This window comes from Opisthocomus hoazin, chromosome 11 (assembly GCF_030867145.1).
Source record: "Opisthocomus hoazin isolate bOpiHoa1 chromosome 11, bOpiHoa1.hap1, whole genome shotgun sequence".
NCBI classification, from domain to species: domain Eukaryota; kingdom Metazoa; phylum Chordata; class Aves; order Opisthocomiformes; family Opisthocomidae; genus Opisthocomus; species Opisthocomus hoazin.
In genome coordinates this window covers 2535890-2554948 of record NC_134424.1, presented here as the reverse complement: position 1 = coordinate 2554948, position 19059 = coordinate 2535890, and the positions used below count along the sequence as shown (strand labels likewise).

Here is a 19059-nt window from a genome sequence, read left to right as displayed (position 1 = left end):
ACTTTCCCTACCTTAGGCTCTGTTAAACATGACACTCAAAAGCCATCTCCAGTACTCCAGGGATGAAATTATTTTCTGAAAGCCAATTCGTTCCCATCGTTATTACTGGTATAAAGCTGCCAGTTTTTTCGCTTTCCCCCCCTTTTTTTCCAATGCTAGAAATAGATTAAACTGGCACTTCGGATGCTGAGCTGCAGTTTCAGCTGAGCTCTGCAGTTCACAGAGCTTTATCAAAAATGACAAGATTCAACATCTAGGAGATGTCTCATAGTGCCCAAAAGCTCAAAGAAGATGCAGCTGATCCAACAGTACCCAGAGAGAAAGAAGGAAAGTCTTAGAAAAAGAACCACCATGCCCCTGAAAATCAAAGGTCCGACACGAATGGGAAGATGCTGTGCTGATCAGCACTGTCCATTAGTGGGCAAGAGTCACTGTCCGCCTCCTCAAAATCACCAAGCAGGGAAAGCTGCCCTGCATTTCGGCTCCAAGGGCTGTTATAAACTTCCTCGCAGGTACCTGTCAGAGCCTCCGAGACGCAGAGGTTTTCTCCTGTTCCATTTGCGAACAGCACAGTCTTAGCTGGAAAGTGAGGAGTGTCCATTTGCAATCGCTTCTTCTAAATTCAGGTATCACTGGAACAGGAAAACATAATATTCCGTAAGTGCATCCTCTTTTTCGCTCGCATGTAAAGCAAATTATGATATATTTGAGAAAGGTTAAGAAAAAAATGGAATATCTGGACAGTCAATACTTATGAAGCCCAGAATCATCTCTGTGTAACCAGCCTTCACTTGGATAACCCACCCTGCCTGAACTACTACTTGTGATGGAGCAGCACCTTGCAGCCAGGCTGCATCATTCCTACTAGAACTGACACCGTGCAGGTGGAAAGGAGGCACTGACACAGGCTGGATCTCACCGTTACCAGGAGCAGCGGCATCTTCTCCCTGCGCCGGAGCCGGACCACACGCACCCTGCGGCAGAATCCCTTCTCACGCAGAAACAAACTGCAGAAAACGTGGGGCTGTTCCCGAGTCACACAGCGAGCCGGGCGGGATCTGCAGAGGGAGACTGCCTGCCTTGTTCCTCTCGATTCCTACAAGGAAAGTTCAGGGAAAAGCTAAGGATCCATACAACGAAAGCTAAGTTAACTGGAAACGGCAACACATGGTGCTCTGCATTATCTCTCTGTCTGAGTAATTTTTACTCAGCGGTGTCAGGCCCCTGCAGGTACACGGCAGGTGTCGGCGCTGTCTGTCCCGCTGCCGCTGCCTGAGCTTTCACAGCCCGCGCTTTCAGCATGTTCAGCATCCTCACACGGATCTGCAGCCAAGGGAGCGTGGCTCTGTGTTACACTCCTGGCATCCACCTTTCATTTAGGTGCATTTTAGAAAGAGCTTATTCCAAGGTTGTACGCAGTAACAACGAGAGAACATAAAAGACCCTCAGCATCACAGCACAACCAGTCACCCACCTCAAGCTGCTCCAACATTTCATTAGCTGTTTCGCATGCACGAACTGAGCTGAAGTAACCGGAGCTGCAGACAAGGGCAGTGAGCATAACCACAGCAAGATATGGGAGCACCCAGGTTTCTTCTAATAAGTAACGGTTATAATGAACCCCTGTAAGAGACACCCATCACAAAGCAATAAGCTTGCACAGCAAAAAGGAATCTGCAAAAGAAAGCTCCTCAATAAGAGAAGTCCTGCACTCAGGTAGGACCTCGCAGGTCTCCTAATCCCTTCAGAGAAGTCAAATGCAAATTCCTCCATGAAGAAAGAACTCGCTGGCCATCCTCCCCTCCCTCTCATGCGCCAAGACCTCTCCTTTACAGATTTGGAAATAGCCTGAAGGAGCTGGGCTAATCCAGAAGAGAGTGAAATGGAAATAACTCCCATAAGACCTCTGGGAAAGCTTAATCCAATCTTCTCTCGTGAATTAGATCTTATTTCCCTTTTACTTGCCTTCAGTGGTGACAAACTGCAGACAAAAGAGATAAAGGACTCACACACCTCACATTTAACCACTCGTAGTAAATACACCGCTCGCTTTTGCTTATCTTACAGCCTAGTATGGATTTCCTTTTAGTAACCTCCTGAATTACAATCAAATTATACTTCGAGGGCCATTGAACTGCACGACTTGCAATACCTTAACGGGTTCTGTTCCGGCTCCTCGGGAAGGACTTGTAATCCCTGTCGTCTTCTATATTTCAGTGAGAATTAAGGCTACGCTTCACTGCTACGCAGAGAGCGTGCATCTTACATTTACCAGAGCCAGCTCCATGCAAACAGCGCGTGGGCGAGGGAACTGCCTCCTGTAAGAAGCATTCTAACAGCATACGTTCCTTCGTTTGCCTCACGGTGACCGTAGAGGGTTTGAATGGTACAGGAACTCCAAAAACTCTCTCAGCCATTGGTTCAGTTTGATTTAATGGTGCACACTCTACATGCCAGGTGTCGGCTGCTCTGCAAACTATTTGAAAAGAAATGGAAGCATTAATGCTCAGCAATAGTGTGGCGTGCCACACTCCTCTTCACACCACTGACACCACGTTTCCCAGATGTGCTTTCATCCTATAATGAAGGAATTGTGGCTGTGTTAGTTATGGGCTACATAGCAAAGAAAATACAGTATCTGGTCTATAGCTGTGCTGAATTCAATTTTTGAATGGCATAAACAGTTGGGTAATGGAAATAAGAGAGAGGGAGAATAAACACAATCTGAAAGTCCTACGGAGACCTCTTGCCAGGACTCCTTGCTCTCCCTGAAATCCTGGAGGTCGGGATGGTGTCCGAGCTGCACGCGCTGATTCGTCAGAAGCCAGCTCAGCGCCGGGCTGGGCAGCTGCCCTCCTCCTCCTCCCCGCTAAGCGTCCGCCGTGAAAGCCAGCAAGCCTTTGGATGTCTGCATTACTCACACGGAGCTACAGCACCGTGCGTCTCCTCTCCCGTGCCGCCCGACGCAGGAAGAGGCACAGGCTCCGGTCGCCGTCACCTCGCGCCGATCCGCGGGCCGCGGTGCCCAGCCGTCAGCGGGGCCGGTGACTCCTCCAGCGAGGCAGGTGCCGGGGCAGAGGCGCTCGCCTGGTTTGGGAAACCGGATCTTTTTGGGTGTTTCACGGTGAGTTTCAATAAGCTTGACAATTTCTCCTTCTCCATCTCCCTGTATACAGGTACTACCCTGCAGTTCTACTGAGTAATACAACAACTGGTGATAACGTCTCTTTTCCACGAGGTATTTCCCAGTACAGTTCAATGAATACCTGAATAAGCAAGTATAGCAGTAGATTAAGGGATTATTGGCATAACTGAGTAAGAAATAAAACAAGGGATTGAGATTTTGAGATTGTACTTTGAAACAGCTGCTGAATTATCTGCTGCTGAAAACAGGCTATTTTGGAGGGTGTATATGACATATCTACCAGTAAAAACAAGCTCACTGTATCCTCCCTCCTCTCCCACAAAAACAGAAGAGTTGGAATAAACTGAGTTTATTTTAAAAGTTTCTGCTGGTTTGAGCAAAATCGCCTTTGCTGCGGGTATTCCCACTTGGGTTTGAACTTACGTGCAGTGGGGTCCCTTCCTGCCGTTGGCTTTGCTGAACGGTGGATGAAGATCTTGCAGAGCAACAGCACCTGCGAGGAAGGTATTTAATAGAGATTACAAACACTCAGATTGTTTGACCAACGCAATTCTCGTTATTTTCAAACAAATTAGCCTCCAAGCCAGCTCAGCCCTAAGCAGACGGCATGCAGGTCAGGCGGGCAGACATCGTCCCCCCACCGCTCTGCTGGAGGGGACAGCCCGCACGGCTGAGGAGCACGGCGGGGACCTTCCTCCACGCGCCAGCACAGCGACCTCGCGAAGGCAGCGCCCGTGGCCGAGTCACCAGGTCCTCCAAGAAAAATCGCACGCGCCGGACATAACCAGGGTAGGAACCTCCTCTGTTTGCAGCTGCCAGGTGGGAGATAGAAACCTCTCTTCTGCCTTTATTCCATCATGCTGTTTTAGAAATGTTATCATGGTTTTTTGCAATTATATTCCCAAGAAGCTGTCAGGTAAGAAATAGTTGTTTACCAGCCATGAAAAGAAGGAATCGTTGCTGGCAACATCATTTATCAGGATAGGGAAAAAAAAGTGCAGATAACAGGTAGGAGGAAGTTTCCCCACAAGACAATCTGAAGCGCTGTCGACAGGCACCAGCTGAACGAAGTGCTGGAAGCTGCACACCGAGCAGGGAAGAGAGGGAACGATTTTCAGCAGCACTGGTTTAAAACGGAAAATTAATTTCTTTCTGACGGGGTCTGAAGTGCTCTCACCCTCGGCTGCCTTTGGACACCTCGGGACACGAGCCTGCCGTGTGTGATGAGCAGTGATTCGGCGAAGGAGGGACGTTTGCACACGCATCCTGTCCAGCCCCGGCTCTCCTCCTGCGGCGGCCGCGGCGGCCGTTCCGACACTGACTCGCCGCGCGTGTCTGACCGCACTGGTCATTCTCGGTGCCGCAGAGCTGGCGGAGACGGCCAGCCGCCGGGACTGGTGGGTTCAGATCAGGCGTCAGCCATGCAGCAGCATTTCTGCTGGCCACATCTCGCGCTAGTTTTTCCCAACGTTACTGTTTCTGGTGACAAACCAAATCGCCACAGATGTATTCCACCTCCAAACAGGCACGCTGCATTCACAGGAGTAGAAAATGGGTGAATATTAACATAGGCAACATGAATATTTAAATGCATTTGCAAATTAAGAGACTTCAACTATGTCCTTGTCCTTTGTGTGTTTTCCACAGATACTGAAAAGAGAACTTTCCTGGGAGAAACATTCACGGAAAGTTTTTGAGAAGTAACTCACTCAAGTTACAGCAAATATTCACAAACCAGATGCTTTAAATTGGTGTGTGTTCACAGGAGAAAGCTGATTCTGGGAACCTCCAATTAGGCAGCAGAAACTTCTCCTATGGCCTCCTCAGAAAAGAACGAAAGAAAAAGGCTTATTTTGATAAATAATTCAGCAAAGATTTTTTTGAAATGGCATATCTAAATGTGAGAAAAAGACAAACTTCATCCATAAAATATTCACTCCGCATTGTGGCAATGCCACGGCGAGCCAAGCTGGAAGCAGCAGCCCCGCGCCCGTTGGGTGCATGAACTGTGTGCAACCAGCAGCCGAGTAACTCGTGCACACTGACTTTCCTGAAAGCTCCATACGGGTGCCCCCCGCCCGAGAATCTTCCTAATTAGAGTAAATTCTGACAGCCTGATGTTGCACCTCGACGCACAGTGGCGTGTCAGGGCGGTGGGTTTCCGCGCACAAAACCCCGCGGCCACCGACTCCGGCTGCCCCCGTCCCATTCTTGCAGCTACGGCAGCCGTGGTTTTCAGCTTTAAAATCGACAGAATCCTCCCTTTGCCTTTCGTCGCTGCTCGCACCGTGAGCACTTCAGAGGATACCGGTTTTACGACAGTCTGGTGTCTGTAAGACGCCTCCGAACCCGAAGAGTATCTAAAGCATTAGCAGCAACAAATATTTAGCCTTTCAGTTTAATCATGATAATAAAGGGGCATGAAAACCTGTCCATGTGATTCCACCTGGAGGCTTTCTTCTACATGCAAAACACTGTACAATTCTCCAGTTTTGTCAGATTTCCTCACGGAGACGTCTCATAACCTTCACACAAACCAAATTCATACGATTACCAGATCTGTTCATTCTTCTTTTCACGGGAATATGGCACAAGTGCTCTATGGATAGGAGGTAACCACGCACAGAGGGTGCGTTTGCTGCTTTGAAAGAGGAGCTTCAAATATCCTGTATTTGCCTTTTATTTAACTCACAGAACTGTCTGGTTTAGAAAATGGCCCGACAAGGGTAACTAGACTAGCAATATGCCTGACTATTCTAAATGCTCTCTGCCAAGCATATGGGCTAACACCTATTTTTAGTCTCTGTTTTTCAAGGGAGATACGATTGTATTAGAAGCAGTATGTAGGTGGCTCATTCTTCCCTCCTCACGTTCCCCTTGACAGTAGTTTGAAATAACATGCATTAAACAGTATAAAAAATTTGAAAGAAATTAATTACGCAACCTTGGAGGAAAAATAAGATGTCTTTTCAACAGTACTTGGATTATTCAGCCTTACAGTGCTGCATATTGTAATTGTCTGAGCAGAAAAGGCAGAATAACGCTGGACCTCTGCACGACTACGAAACATCACAGTTTGAATATCACTGTTGGTAAAGTCAGTTCTTGTCCTTGGTCCTCGCTGCAGGACCCCGCGTGGCGGGCATGGCTCGGCACAGCCCAGCAAATCGCCACCGAAACCCCTCCCCCGCGGGAGGCACCGAGGTTTTGGGGTCCTCCCGACGTTCTGCCTGCCTTTGGACGTTAAGGCTTGAGAGCAGAGATGGCAACGCCGTGTGTCAGTTTACTCTTCTCAGACTAAAAAAATCAATTTTTTAAAAAAATCACTGTTCAATCGCATTTCAGTGAATACTGACCAATTTTTGTACAGCAGCCACATGTATGTCCAGCTCTCCACCCGTAACGAGGACTAACGCTGTGCTATTTACTGCACACACTCCCATTTCCACTCCATCTACGTCCACAGGCTCCTCTGCCTGGTTTTGCTTCTCCAGCTACACCGAGCTCACTACCTCACCTACAAGGCCAGCGCTCTCCTCATCCAAAGCCCAGCTTAGGGAGCCCAAAGCCTGGCTCTGCGGCTCAGCCCCCGGTGCCACGGCACACACGGCATCGCGGGGACAGGGCACGGCCACACCGCTGCACGCCCTGCCTCCTGCCAGAATAACCAGTGCAGACCCGACACTCGCATCAAACCCGCGACGATCGTGGCCTGATGGATTCCTAACGCGACGGGAGGCTGCAACTGTTCACAGAAGGAATTTCCATTTATCTAAACCAAATAACTAAAGTCCAAAAAAACGGTTATGAAAACATGTAACATAAAGACCCTCACATCTATTTCTGATGGCTGGGAGACTCCCAGCTGCTTTATTGAACACAATCCTCAGGTAATTCTTCATTTCCTGTTTGAATTCTCAGTTCCTCAAGGTAATAACAGAGGAAAGAGCACAGATATAACGGCACCAGGTTCCGTTGCTCACAGCGGATCTGCTCAGTTCTAAGCAGCCATGCGAAAGGGATTAGCTGTGACTTATGCAAGCAGCTTGCCAACCACGTAGTTAATCTTTCTCATCAGACACCGGTTTTCCATGAGCAATGACTTGAGCATCTATCTATCTGCTTTTCCATCTACCTGACTTAAGGGCTTCTAACCCTCACCAGCATCATTCAAGAACAGAAGCAAGCTTGTTAGCAGCAGTGCCTCAACCTGACTATAACCTGCACTCGAGGGCAGGACCTAACGCAGGAAATCTGGGTTCTCCTTTTCTGCCTCTGCTGCCACGTTACCTTGGGCAAGTCTGCCGAAGGCGGGTTACCAGCGGAGCAACCTCCCTTCCGCACTCCATGGAGGTGGCTGCTGGGGTCCAGCACGTTGCAGAGCAGGATCTGAACCTCCCCGATGCTCCGTTTCTCTCTGTAAAGCGTGGTAGGAAATGCTCCCTCCAAGAGGCTCTGGAAGACTTAGTCTGTAATTGCCTGTAAACCACTTAAGTGGGCAGTGATGCAGAACTCCAAAGTGGTAATTGTAATAGAGGCTCGAGATGAATCTATTTTGGGCATGTTAGACATACTTGTGGACCCGATTCAAAGCAGTTACTGAGGACTGCAAAGTGTCCAAAAAGTGATATAAAAAAATAGTTTGATTAAAACCATCCCAGAGGCAAATCAAATCTTCAAAACACTCTCTGAAACCTATTGTTATGGCCTGCAGATGAAGCGCTTTTGAACATTTTCTGGTAACAATAGGAGACAGAGACCTGGGAAGAGCCACGAGAAGATTTATGCCAAATAAAAGGTGCTCCAGCTTTGGATTCCCAGGAAAGTAAGCGACAAAACGATGCATTTCCTCTCCTGCTTACCCCCAAAGCAAAACCGTGCTAGGAAAGCCAGTGCAGAGCAGCAATGGGAGTCTGCTGAGGGGGGATGACCTCCCCAGTGCTCACCTTTTCATCACCAGGATTCAGGGCTGAGGTGACTGCAGAACAGCTGGTGGGTTGGATTTCTCTACCTGCCCTCAAGTGAGTGATGACTAAGAGAAGACATTAATTACTGACCACGGCACAGAAACCACGAGCACAGTGGTATTATTCAGTACTATTCACACACACAGTGACTCTGTCAGTGCACTAACACGCTACTTGGCAGAAGGAAAGGACCCAGAAACTCTTGGTTTATCTCTTTATCTCCCAGAGACATGTAGCATCAATTTGCTAGTAAGTCCTAGAAACATCCTCTTTCCCCACAGAGCTGCAACTTCTCCAAACTTCCCACCAGCTTTCACGTTATGTACACTCAAGGTCAAGCTTACCCTTTATTAAAAAAAAAAAAAAGTCAACCATTCCATTCCCATTTACTTTGGACTAGTGGATGCTGTGTCAAGACAGACAAATGAAATTTGCAGGCCAGTATAAACTCTTGCTGCTGTACAAGTGGTACATTTTTATACAGACTTTCTATGAAATAAAAAGTGACAGATGCCACAAGATGTTTTAATTATTTCCTTCCTAAACGATCAAATTAAATTTTAAGAAGCTGGACACGCTATCTCTTATTAAATTGATTGAACTCAGAGATGCAACTTTTACTATAACTCTTCACACCAGATAGCCTGTTTGTAATTTCGGTCATTTCCAGCAGCCTGCCACGCGCAGTATCTTACCAAAGCTTCTGATTTTCACGTTACTGCAATGGACTCCCATTTCACGTGAACCCATAAGAACTTCCCCCTCCGCCAGCCCTTCGCTCGGCCGCAGCGCAGCCCTCCGTACGGAAACACCGGCGATTTGCCGACGAGCACTGCGGCACCGGGTGAGCCACGGGGCACCCGGAGAACACGCACACTAATCAACACCATATTCAAGGGAAAGTATTGTCACTGATTTAAGCAGCAATACAGCCTCAGACTAGCAAAGCAGAGAAGCTGGTCTGTATTTGGCTTGTAAAACTTAACGATGAAAACATGGCACATTTGGGGGCCAACCAGCAAACTATAAAATGCGCAGAAGGCATTGGATCATATTTTTGGATCATGCCTTAAGGGGAGAAGAGGAGTAACAGAGACGAAAACGCAGCAGCTGGTAAGAACATGAAAAATCATAAAGAAGGATAGGCTTGAAAAGCAGAGAGAAGAGGAAATAATGAAATCGCTGCGACAAAACAAGAAAGGTACAAAGAAATGGAAAAAAGACTCTGTCTGCCAAAGTTTTCACAATTTCTTATAATGTATTAATGTAGCAGGAAGAAAGGGAAAATAATCTATAAACTGGTTTCTGCCTTGGATAGGAGTGGAGTATACAGGTTATCTGTTTTCTTATTTCAAGTTCTGCCAGTCAGCGCGGTTCGCCTCGGCGAGTCCCTGACCTCCCTCCCGCGTGCCCTTGCGCAGCTCCTCACTGCTCATCTGTTGACCAAGATCTATTTAGCCACACAGCAACAGTCCCAGGAGATTAATTTCCATGTCTTCCTTTAGGCCAGTAATACCTAAATCAGATCACTAATAAGCCATTGCTCATCAAGTCATGGATATAAACACTAATTTTTCCAAATGGTAATTTCTTTGTCATTAGTGATAAAATACTGATGTAGTTTCTGGTTTTTTTTTTTTATTTTACTCATGAGCTAAAGTGACTTTGGGCAGTCACAAACTAATTTTTCACTGTGCTCTGAACAGATGGTTGTTCCAAGAATACCAGCAACCTGGCAGTGTCAAACAGACTTGACCTTCCCAAGCAGCGCTGCAGACTTTTTATTAAAAGCAAAGAAATAAAGAACCACACACTTGGTTCCAAATTTTTCAGGCTTATTAAGGCACAGCCCATAGGAGTGGACAACGCGGGCACACGCTGCATTCCAGGAAAATCTGAAATTCAGCCTCAGAGAGGCAAGGATGGCCTCTGGGGTTACCGTGGTGTGTTGGTGGGGCAGAGCCAGCTCCAGCGACGTGTCGGAGCCGCTCTGTCGACGCCGAAGAGAGGAGGGACGTGGTGCGATGCCCTGAGGAGAGCTGCTGCGACGGGCTTTGCGCACCCTGAAGAAAAACCTTCCGCCAGCCCACAAAATATCCCAATCCTAACGCTCAGGGTTTATTCAGCAAGGGTCTGGTCATAATTTCTCCATTATAAACAGCTGAAGTTAACCGTAAGCCTTCAGCACCCGTTGGCTAGCACAGCTCTAGGGACCTTGGCTGACAGAGCCTTCAGAGGCAAGGCAGCTCATTTTTTTCCTGCTTTTTAATTTTTTTATAGAAGTAATCCTATTTTAAAGATCATTTAAATATCATCTGTGCTTACTTTTCCAGAAGCAACACAAAAAATCTAAGTTGATTTTACTGCAGTGTTTTTTGTTAAATCTCTATGTCCTTAATCTCAAGCCCATTACCTTCCTGGAGACAATCTGGGGTTTTAGCATATGTGAAATGTTTTGTACCTGATTGTTGTCTGTAAAGAAATAAAAACTTTGGGGGACAGCACCCAGGGAGCAACTCTTGCCATTAGATCCATACCTCATTATATATTAAACATAAAAATTAAGCCGTCCTTAGCTTCCAGTTGACAAAGACTGGCATAAATACCCACGCCGTCGTTTGGGGGATTTTGTGCAAATTACTCGAATAACCTCCTTCTAAGAGCAAATAAGAAGACGTCACCCTTCCAGCAAGCACTGCCTTTTGCCTGTGAGCTATAAAACATCACAGAGGGATTTTGAAACGAGTCCAGTGCTGGCCAGAGAACATGAACGCAATAATCTCAGCTGGAGTCCCTTCAGATGGCAAGACGAGGATTGCCGGTCCGATGGTGTCAAAGAGCTGAAGCTCTGCTGCCCTTTCAAGACAACCATGTGTGAAAAGCGGTTGGACTACAACAGCCGGGCCGCTGAAGCACCGCTTTAATGCAGGAGGCAATTACAGACTTACGAGGTGCGAGCACTTCCGAGCGAAAATCCCTTCCATTTTGAAGACAACAGCCTGGGAAGTGATAGACCATCTTGGAAAAGACACATCCAGCGCTTTAGTGTAAAGCGAGCTGCCCTGGGTACTCGCTGGCTTTTAATGCTACTGAGAACCACTCATTATTCCTCTGACTCAGAGGTTTAACTAATTCAGAGCAAAGCTTTGTAACCAGGGAAGCAGTAACGGGAGAAGAAAGCTCTGCTCAGAAGGTTTGTAATAAGCCTCCAGCAGAACATCTTCACCGTGGGCAGAGGAACCTGTTATCTTCTCTTTCACTTGAGGCACAGACAGAGCATTATGGAAAAACAAAGGAAACTTCTGCTGAGGGGCCATGAGGGGCTCGGGGGGGGGAAAGCATAATTTAGGTTCAGAAATACTTCGCAGACCAAACTATAGAAGTTTCTCATTCTGAAAACGGGAGGTGGGTGGGCAGGGGCACCTTTGCCACTAAGCACCTTCTCCAAGCTGGGGTGTTCTGGTTCGTGTGTCTGACTCGGAGAGAGACACCCAAGCCAGTGAGAACGCAGCCCAGCAAACGCGGCATCAACAACCCACGCCTCAAACCCAGCGATTCTCCTTCGCCGGTGTCCCCAGTTCACCATCACGTAACGCTGAATGCTGTTTTCATCTCTTAATTGTTTAATGACCAAACGCTACTTTCATCTCTTAATTGTTTAATGATTGGTGGAAAAGCAGGGAAATGATGAACCTCTCGCCCCGTGTGCGGGATAATGAAACCATCGAAGCAACGATCCAAGCTCAACTAAGTGGAAATTTGGCCCTAAAAGTATTCATCACATTTTTTTTTCCGACTTCACTATTTTACTTCAGCTGTCAGAGCAGCAATATGAAATAACATCATATATTCAGAGTGCCATCTGCATTACAGTACAAAATCTCCTACCAGTCAACGCAAGTGTCCAAAGAACACTTCAAATTTGTCACAATAACCTTCAAAACTTGACAGAAAATCATGCAAATTATTTCTTTTGGCTCTCTGTGTATCTCGTGATTATTATACTTTGCCAACATCGTTCTAAACATTTTCATTTGTGTTTCCCGTATTTCTCCAAAGAAAGGTGGAGCTGAGGGATTAAAACCCGCCACAGGTTTTTATTGCACTTTGTTCCCCTGTTTGTATTTCTGGACATTGAAGAAACACCGGTGCGACTGCACTTGGAGGATTACCCAGAGAATCGGTCTGAACAAGGCTTTCAGCTGGCATGCCTCGGAATGTCGACAGTCAAGCTGCTCTGCTCAATTCCACTTTTTTTTTTCCCTCTTTTGTAACAAATTTTAGATTTTAGTGGGAACAGTTACACTAAAAAAGGAGAGTATTTTTTTTTAATCATCAAGCACGATAACCCCATAAACTTCAGTTTTAGCCTTTGGAAAAAAAACAGCTTTTAAGGGAAAAACACCGAACGCCAGAGCTCTGGGTTCCCTGAACAAGGTGCTCACTGGTTTTACGAGTCAGGAGAGCAGCTCGTAAGGCAGTCAGCCGTCAGCGAGGAGCAATCTGGGTTAGAAGGTGTTCAGGCTGACGGGAGAACGACACCCAGCCCTGGAAGTAGACTCACCAGCCGGCTGCCCAGGAAGGGGCTGACCTGCTGAGCGCTGCCGGGAACACGGACCACAGCCACTTGCTTGGCTTCGCCAGGCGCGAGGAAGCAGGTCCCCGCGCTCCGAAACCAAAGGCGCCGTGCTCTCAGCAAGGCGTTTTCTCAATGCAGTCGGTATTGGGAAATGCAGATTACTTTCCAAGTCTATAAAAAGCTCAGTTTAAATAACAGCTACAGAGCTTCACAGGAGACAGTTTTCCAGGACAACGGGCAGACTACCGGGATGTGCTTGTAAAGGTCGCGCCATCAGCTACTGTCTGGACAAATTTTATGACTGGAAGCTAATAAACAAAAAAGTGAAGGAAGTAGTCAATACTCATTACCAGCCAGAAAAACAGACCACATGCACCATAAAAAGAATTTTAAAAAATCGTTAGTGGTGGGTGTGCTAAGAAACCCATCAGAGGATTCACAAAACTTGGAGAACAAATCCAGTCCCTGCTGCTTTAAATCAGAATTCTGCATTTGCATTAAAAATTCATCAGGGTATTTATAGCCAAGTTAAAAAAAACCCAACCAAACAACACAAAAACCCCCATGGGTGTTAACAACCTGTTGCAAATGGTTATATCGGGCAACACCTTTCCGGAGAGCTCCTGCTCCTGGAAACGGACTGTTGGGAGCCCGGAGTGCTGCGACACGAGGTGCTGCTGGCAGCCGCTCCCGGCTGAGCTGGTGCAGCGTGCTGCAATGCAGCTCTTGTGTAACCACCCCCGGCGCCGCGTTCCTGCAGCAGCTCTCCTGGCTGGCAGGACACGGCGCGGCGCGCCGGGAGGGAGACCCGTGGGTGGGAAGGGAATGCCCGCAGCACACGCTCCCCCGCCTCGGTAAAACGAGCAGTCCTCTGAAACGGAGATGTTCCGCCCTTCTTGGAGAGGAACGGGGCCACGTGCCACCGGGCGGCAGGACGCGGTGACCTGCCCTGGCTGATGAAGGGGGCATTTGCTGCAAGGCTGAAACAGTTATCGCCGTCTGGCCTTTGGCCGGCCAAACACTACATAAAAATCTCTAATACTAGCAGTAAAATAAATGTTCTGAAGAGCAGCACAGACTCAGGGCTGGTCCCCGCGCTGGCCCACGTGGCTGGTACGGTGCGTGCAGCTACGGCTCCCACTCCCAGAGAACCTGCTGGGCAGCAGAAGTTGCAGATGTCAACCGCGTAGGAGAAACCAGCCATTTATTGAAAGACAATCGGCAAGAAAAGAAAGAAAGGTGGCATTCGTCAAATTAATTATGCTCTACAAATCACCTCCTCGCTCACTTCCCTCAAGAATTTCAGTGGCGTTGGAGCCATCGCTTCCTGACCTCAGCGCGTCAACGACGGCCCTGCCTAGAGGCGGCTGCAAGCTCCCACCGCGCTCAGCAGGGCGGCGGGAAGGACAGATGGGGACGTTTTTTGGGTCTGTTCCTGCCACTCAGCAATATATTTGGACTTTACCTTGGCACACATCAGCGATAATGCAACATCAATCATGTGGAAAGTGCCCACGATTTTTTTCAGTGTGGCTAAAAAAAGCCGGTGCGATTTCTCACTGCTTGAGGTGCGCAGTGTCATACCCAAAGACAAGCAGTGCAGACGAGTTTTGACTTCAGGCAGTTAGTTTGGAGGCTAAAAGACAACTGTGAGTAAAGGTGACCTTTGATATAACTATTTAATTTCTCATCTATTTACTAAGAGAATTAGAAAAGAACAGTGGGCTAGGAAACGAGCAGAGTAAGACCTCCTGAATTTCAGGGTGTTCTGCTTAGTTCTGGTTGACTTCTCACAGAGCATCCCTTACATTTATTCATTTTTGTCCATTTAATTGTTGTTATAAATGAATGCTATTGACAAAAATTGCTAGGAAAAGGTTAGAGCACACCCAAACACTGTAAAAAATCTCTGCACTCAGCTCTGCCTGTTGCACAGCAATGTTGTCCTCTGGTTACGAGACCTCTAAGATTTGAAACTTGAGCTTCTCTGGAGCAGAGCTTAGTCCAGCTGCACAGAATTGTTCCAGATAGAAAAACCCACACATCTTGATTCCCTAACTAGACCTGCACCAACAGGAACATAGCACAGCAGCTAAATTACCAACAGCTATAACACAGAATATTCAGTTTTCTAATTGAATACTCTAAGATACAACCAATCAATAAAATAAAGAGTGCACTTGGAATAACTAAAAAGATACCTTTGCATAAAACACATTCTCATTAGCTGAAACGATGACTGCTACAGGTATTTCTGTGACTGGCAATTTTTAACCAAAGAGAGTTCTATGCAAATTAAGGAAAGCAAATCCCTAAAGAAATAACAATGTCTGGCTTAACAGTCCTACCATTTTTACTCTACAGGTACTATTGATGCCGTGTTATAACTGGCGCTATATGCTGTCTTTTAAAGCTTGTCACGTATGTTTTCCAAAGCAAGAACTTAAAAAAAACAAACCACAAAACCCTAAAAAACAACCAAACAAAAAAAGACAGAAAAGGAATCACTAAGAGAAAGTTTAGCTTTTGAGACATTTCACAGAATGACATTTCAAATTATTTACTATTATTTATATATATGTGTGTCTAATGATCAATGTGAAACGCTTGGTTGGGAAATTGAAACTGTGGACTCCTATCAACCAAAGTACAGCAAATTTTAGGGGCTCTGTTGGTCACGCTAACCTGCATCCAGCGCATGTCCTGATCCAACCGCTCCTGCAATCAACAGCAGCCCTTGGGTAAGGTCCACAACACCGAGCACAGCCTGAGCAAGCTTGACCCAAAGTATTAAAGCAGGTCCCTTTCTTCAGTCTGATCAGCACAAATATTTCTGGCCAAACACACCCGAGTTTTGACTGGCGATACCAGAGACGCGCTGGGATATGGGCGTGCATGCGTGTTCATCTGACACTTTCCTGTGATTTAGACGCATATTTGGGGACATCTGCAGGGTCGGAAGCTACGAGGGTGTCTCGGTACTAGACAAACACTGCATTTCTGCCCCTCGCATTTCTGAGCTGTCCTGTTTGCCTCAGCGTGCGGCGCTGACTGCCGCAGCTTCGCAGCGCGTTTGGAGCTGTTCCGGGTTGTCCTTGCCCACGGCGAGGCCAGGACAACCCGTCAGGTTGCTCCAGGGTAATGAGATGGCAACGAGCATCGGTATAACGGGACAAGAAATCCATTCTCCTCTTTCCAACACCACATTTGCTCTAAAATTCTTCAGAGCAACTTCTCTTAACTCGCCAATGGCACATCTTAATAATGGCTTCCAAACACGCATTAAGACATTATTAAAACTTTCATAATACCTTTTTATAAGAACACACCATTTATCAGCAAAGGCCTCAGCAGCAACCCCCAGACCAGCCCACGTTGTCCGGCTGCGCTTCAAACTTCTTCGCGTTTTTTTAATATACATAATCAACATGCAAATTTATTCTCAAACTGACATAAAGCATTAATGAATTTAGTAACCACCTGGAAATTAACTGTGGTGCTTCAATGCTACACGTCTCAAACGAGAGCAGTTGTCTCAGGTACTGCGTGTTCTCGGAGCGGGGAAGGATTAATCTTTATTACACAGCTCACCAGTTTCATTTCAATTACTTCAGCAATTTACTACTGTATATGGGGCCTTTGGGGAACGACGAAAATATTTTTGATGCTTTTTCAAGTTCACCTTCAGGTTTTAGCAAACGCATTTCCTGATTTTCCTCACTGGGAGAGAATTTCCAATTTTAGGAGGAACATTCCTGTGCCCCAGGGCGATCTTCCTGGCTGGCCTGTTCTCCAGGGCTGATCACACTCTCAAAGTAGGGGAACGAGAAATTCAGCCAAATAACCACATTTAACCACTTCATTTCAGAGATGCTGCAACTCTGCCACCAGTGCTGGACCTCCCTTTTCCCAAAATGTCCTTGGGATAAACCTTGAATAAAAACCGCGGTGGCAAAGCCAAGCCCAGCCTAAGCAGGACAGGCCATTAGGAGTCAAAGGGAATCTTGCCGTTTTTTTTTTTTTTTACCAAAACTCTGTGTTTTAAGCATTGGCAAACTCTCAGCCACTAAATGACAGAGAAAGGAGGAGCAGGGATGCCACGAAGCCCAAACTCAACGGGAACCGTGGTGTTTCAGTACAGCTCCCTCGCGCCTCGACCGCACAACGCTGCCATAGCGCCCGCGACGTCAGGACAGACCGACAGCAGACGGGGCTTTCGGAGGGCTCAGGCAGCAGGCAGGTCGCTTTACGTAATTTAGTAAATACAAAGTATGTAAGCAGAGCTCAATTCGAATAAATCTGCAGCTCTTCCTTCAGCCAAGGTTCCTCTGTTTCTATTCAGTACCGCCTAGCTCTTCAGGCACCATTCCCACCGTGTTTCAGTCTACATTCAAATTTTTCGTAACTTCATTTCTAAGATTGAGATGTTCTTGGGAGCAGTGGGTGTACAACTATTCGATACAAAATTAATTTTAATAATTAATAACAGGCAAGGATTTCAGAAGGAGGGTTTTTTTCTGCTCTAAATGAAGTTCTGCCTGATTAATGGTGTTACCTGGGAGGAGATGGCAAGCTTTATTGGTTTTGCTTTGCAGATTCCTCCAAACTGGTGACATATCTATTAAATAGCAATCATCATCTTCATTTTTGGCCCAGATGGCTGCATGTCAACATATTTTCATCAGAACAATGTAAACAATTGAAAAATATTGAAAGTACACTCAGTAAAACACTTGAGAAAAGTCTTAGCAAGCAGTGGGGAGAGGGACAGGGAGTTTAAATACCTCGCTTGGATTTGTCCTCCAGTTTACTGTAAAGTTTATTTCAAAGTTAGCAGTCTATTTTGAGTTATGATTAATGGTTTTGAAAAGGCTTTCTTCAGCTACACATCCCAACAAAGGATTTTGAATTAATTCTCATCTTCTACCTCCTTCCTTAATGGATTTTTAAGGTCCGCTGCAAAGAATCAGTCAATACCGGGCTGAAAGCTCTGGCGTGTAACGCATCCTGCAGCGTCAGGAGGCTTCTGCGTGGCGCAGGGTGAATTACGATCGTCTGAACTAATTGGAATTATTTGCCGTTATTAAGAAAAGCAAAATAATCATTTGCACTGATTTAATTCCAGGATACAAAGATAGCAACTCAGTCAGACTCATAAAAAACAAAAAGTACCAAAAGTTTTGAGGATTTTTTTTGGTATTCAGAAAAGTGTTTTGTGAACCTTCCCTCAAAAACTTAAATGCTGGCGCACAGAATATTTCCTGGCCGGGAAACATTTCATTTCCAGGGCATTATTTTCAGGTCAAAGTGACATTTGCACATTAATTTTGTACCGTGCATGACTGCACAGAACACTAATGCAACTGGCAAGCAGAACAAGTCAATTAAAGCATTTCCACCTATTTTCTCTTTTTTTTTCCCCGCTATTGATTGCTTGCTTTAATTGATAGCACATTTTGTTAACTCCGTTTCACCCTTTTTTTCATAAAACTTACGAAATCCTGACAAACTGCTCGGCTGTGGTGTGCGGAGCGGAGCTGGCACTGCCCGAGCTGGCACGGGGTGCGGGCAGCGGGGAAGGCTTCTCCCGGGCGCCTCCAGAAAGGGGCTGGACAAGCTGCAAGAGATTTTTTACAACACTGTTCCTCTGGACACGGTAACTTTTCTAAACTTTTCAGTTTCCAAAAGAAATCACCAGAAAATTGTCACATCAGTGGCCCCACTCTAAATGACGAGATCGGTGTCCAGAATAAAGACAGCAAATTTATAAAATTCTGACAAATAACTGGGTTCTAAAATAACAATAATTTGGAGAACGCTTGAGATAAAAAAATACGAATGGCTCCTTTCATTTTGACTTCCAGACGGAATCCACAGGCTACCTGTCATTGACTTCATTGCTTTTGGCACACACAACGTGAAGTTGTAAAACGACGCGTTAAAATTGGAACCACAAAAATCCAAAAGTAAATTTTTACCTGACTACCCAAAGAGGTGACAAGAACTCCTCACTTTTTAGTACCAAAATCTTTTATAAGAATAGGACCAAGTCCACTGACTGGCAGCAAGTTGCCAAGCCCCGCTGAATGTAGCGCATATATAATTTACATTTTGCCTATGCTTTTTACATTTTATTTATTATGTTCTCCATATTTTATTGCTTTCTGTTGGAAGAGATACAGGCTAGAGTCTCGATGTGAAAAGCTCAGTTCAGTGCAACGTTTGGAAGTTAATTCATCTCACAAAAATAGCTATGCCCTGAAAGATACACTGAGCTACAGATCTTCAAAGTCCTACAGAGGGCAAAGAACAACTGTGCCACGTCCAAGGAATCAAAAAATAGTAGCAGACAGTTCTTGTGGGCAGTA

General features: G+C 46.2%; 1 protein-coding gene across 1 annotated transcript in view; it reads right to left on the bottom strand.

Annotated features, from left to right (window-relative positions):
- Positions 1-1538: 1538 nt before the first annotated feature.
- The window catches only part of LOC142362677 (uncharacterized), a 220464-nt gene continuing 202943 nt past the window's right edge, over positions 1539-19059 (bottom strand). Inside the window, exons 8-11 of the mRNA XM_075432444.1 lie at positions 4323-4675; positions 3569-3638; positions 2153-2476; positions 1539-1623 (exon numbers count right to left, since the gene is read on the bottom strand). Of these exons, the coding sequence (XP_075288559.1) occupies positions 4554-4675 (122 nt within the window). The 3' untranslated portion in view covers positions 1539-1623; positions 2153-2476; positions 3569-3638; positions 4323-4553. The remainder of the gene's footprint in view (positions 1624-2152; positions 2477-3568; positions 3639-4322; positions 4676-19059) is intronic.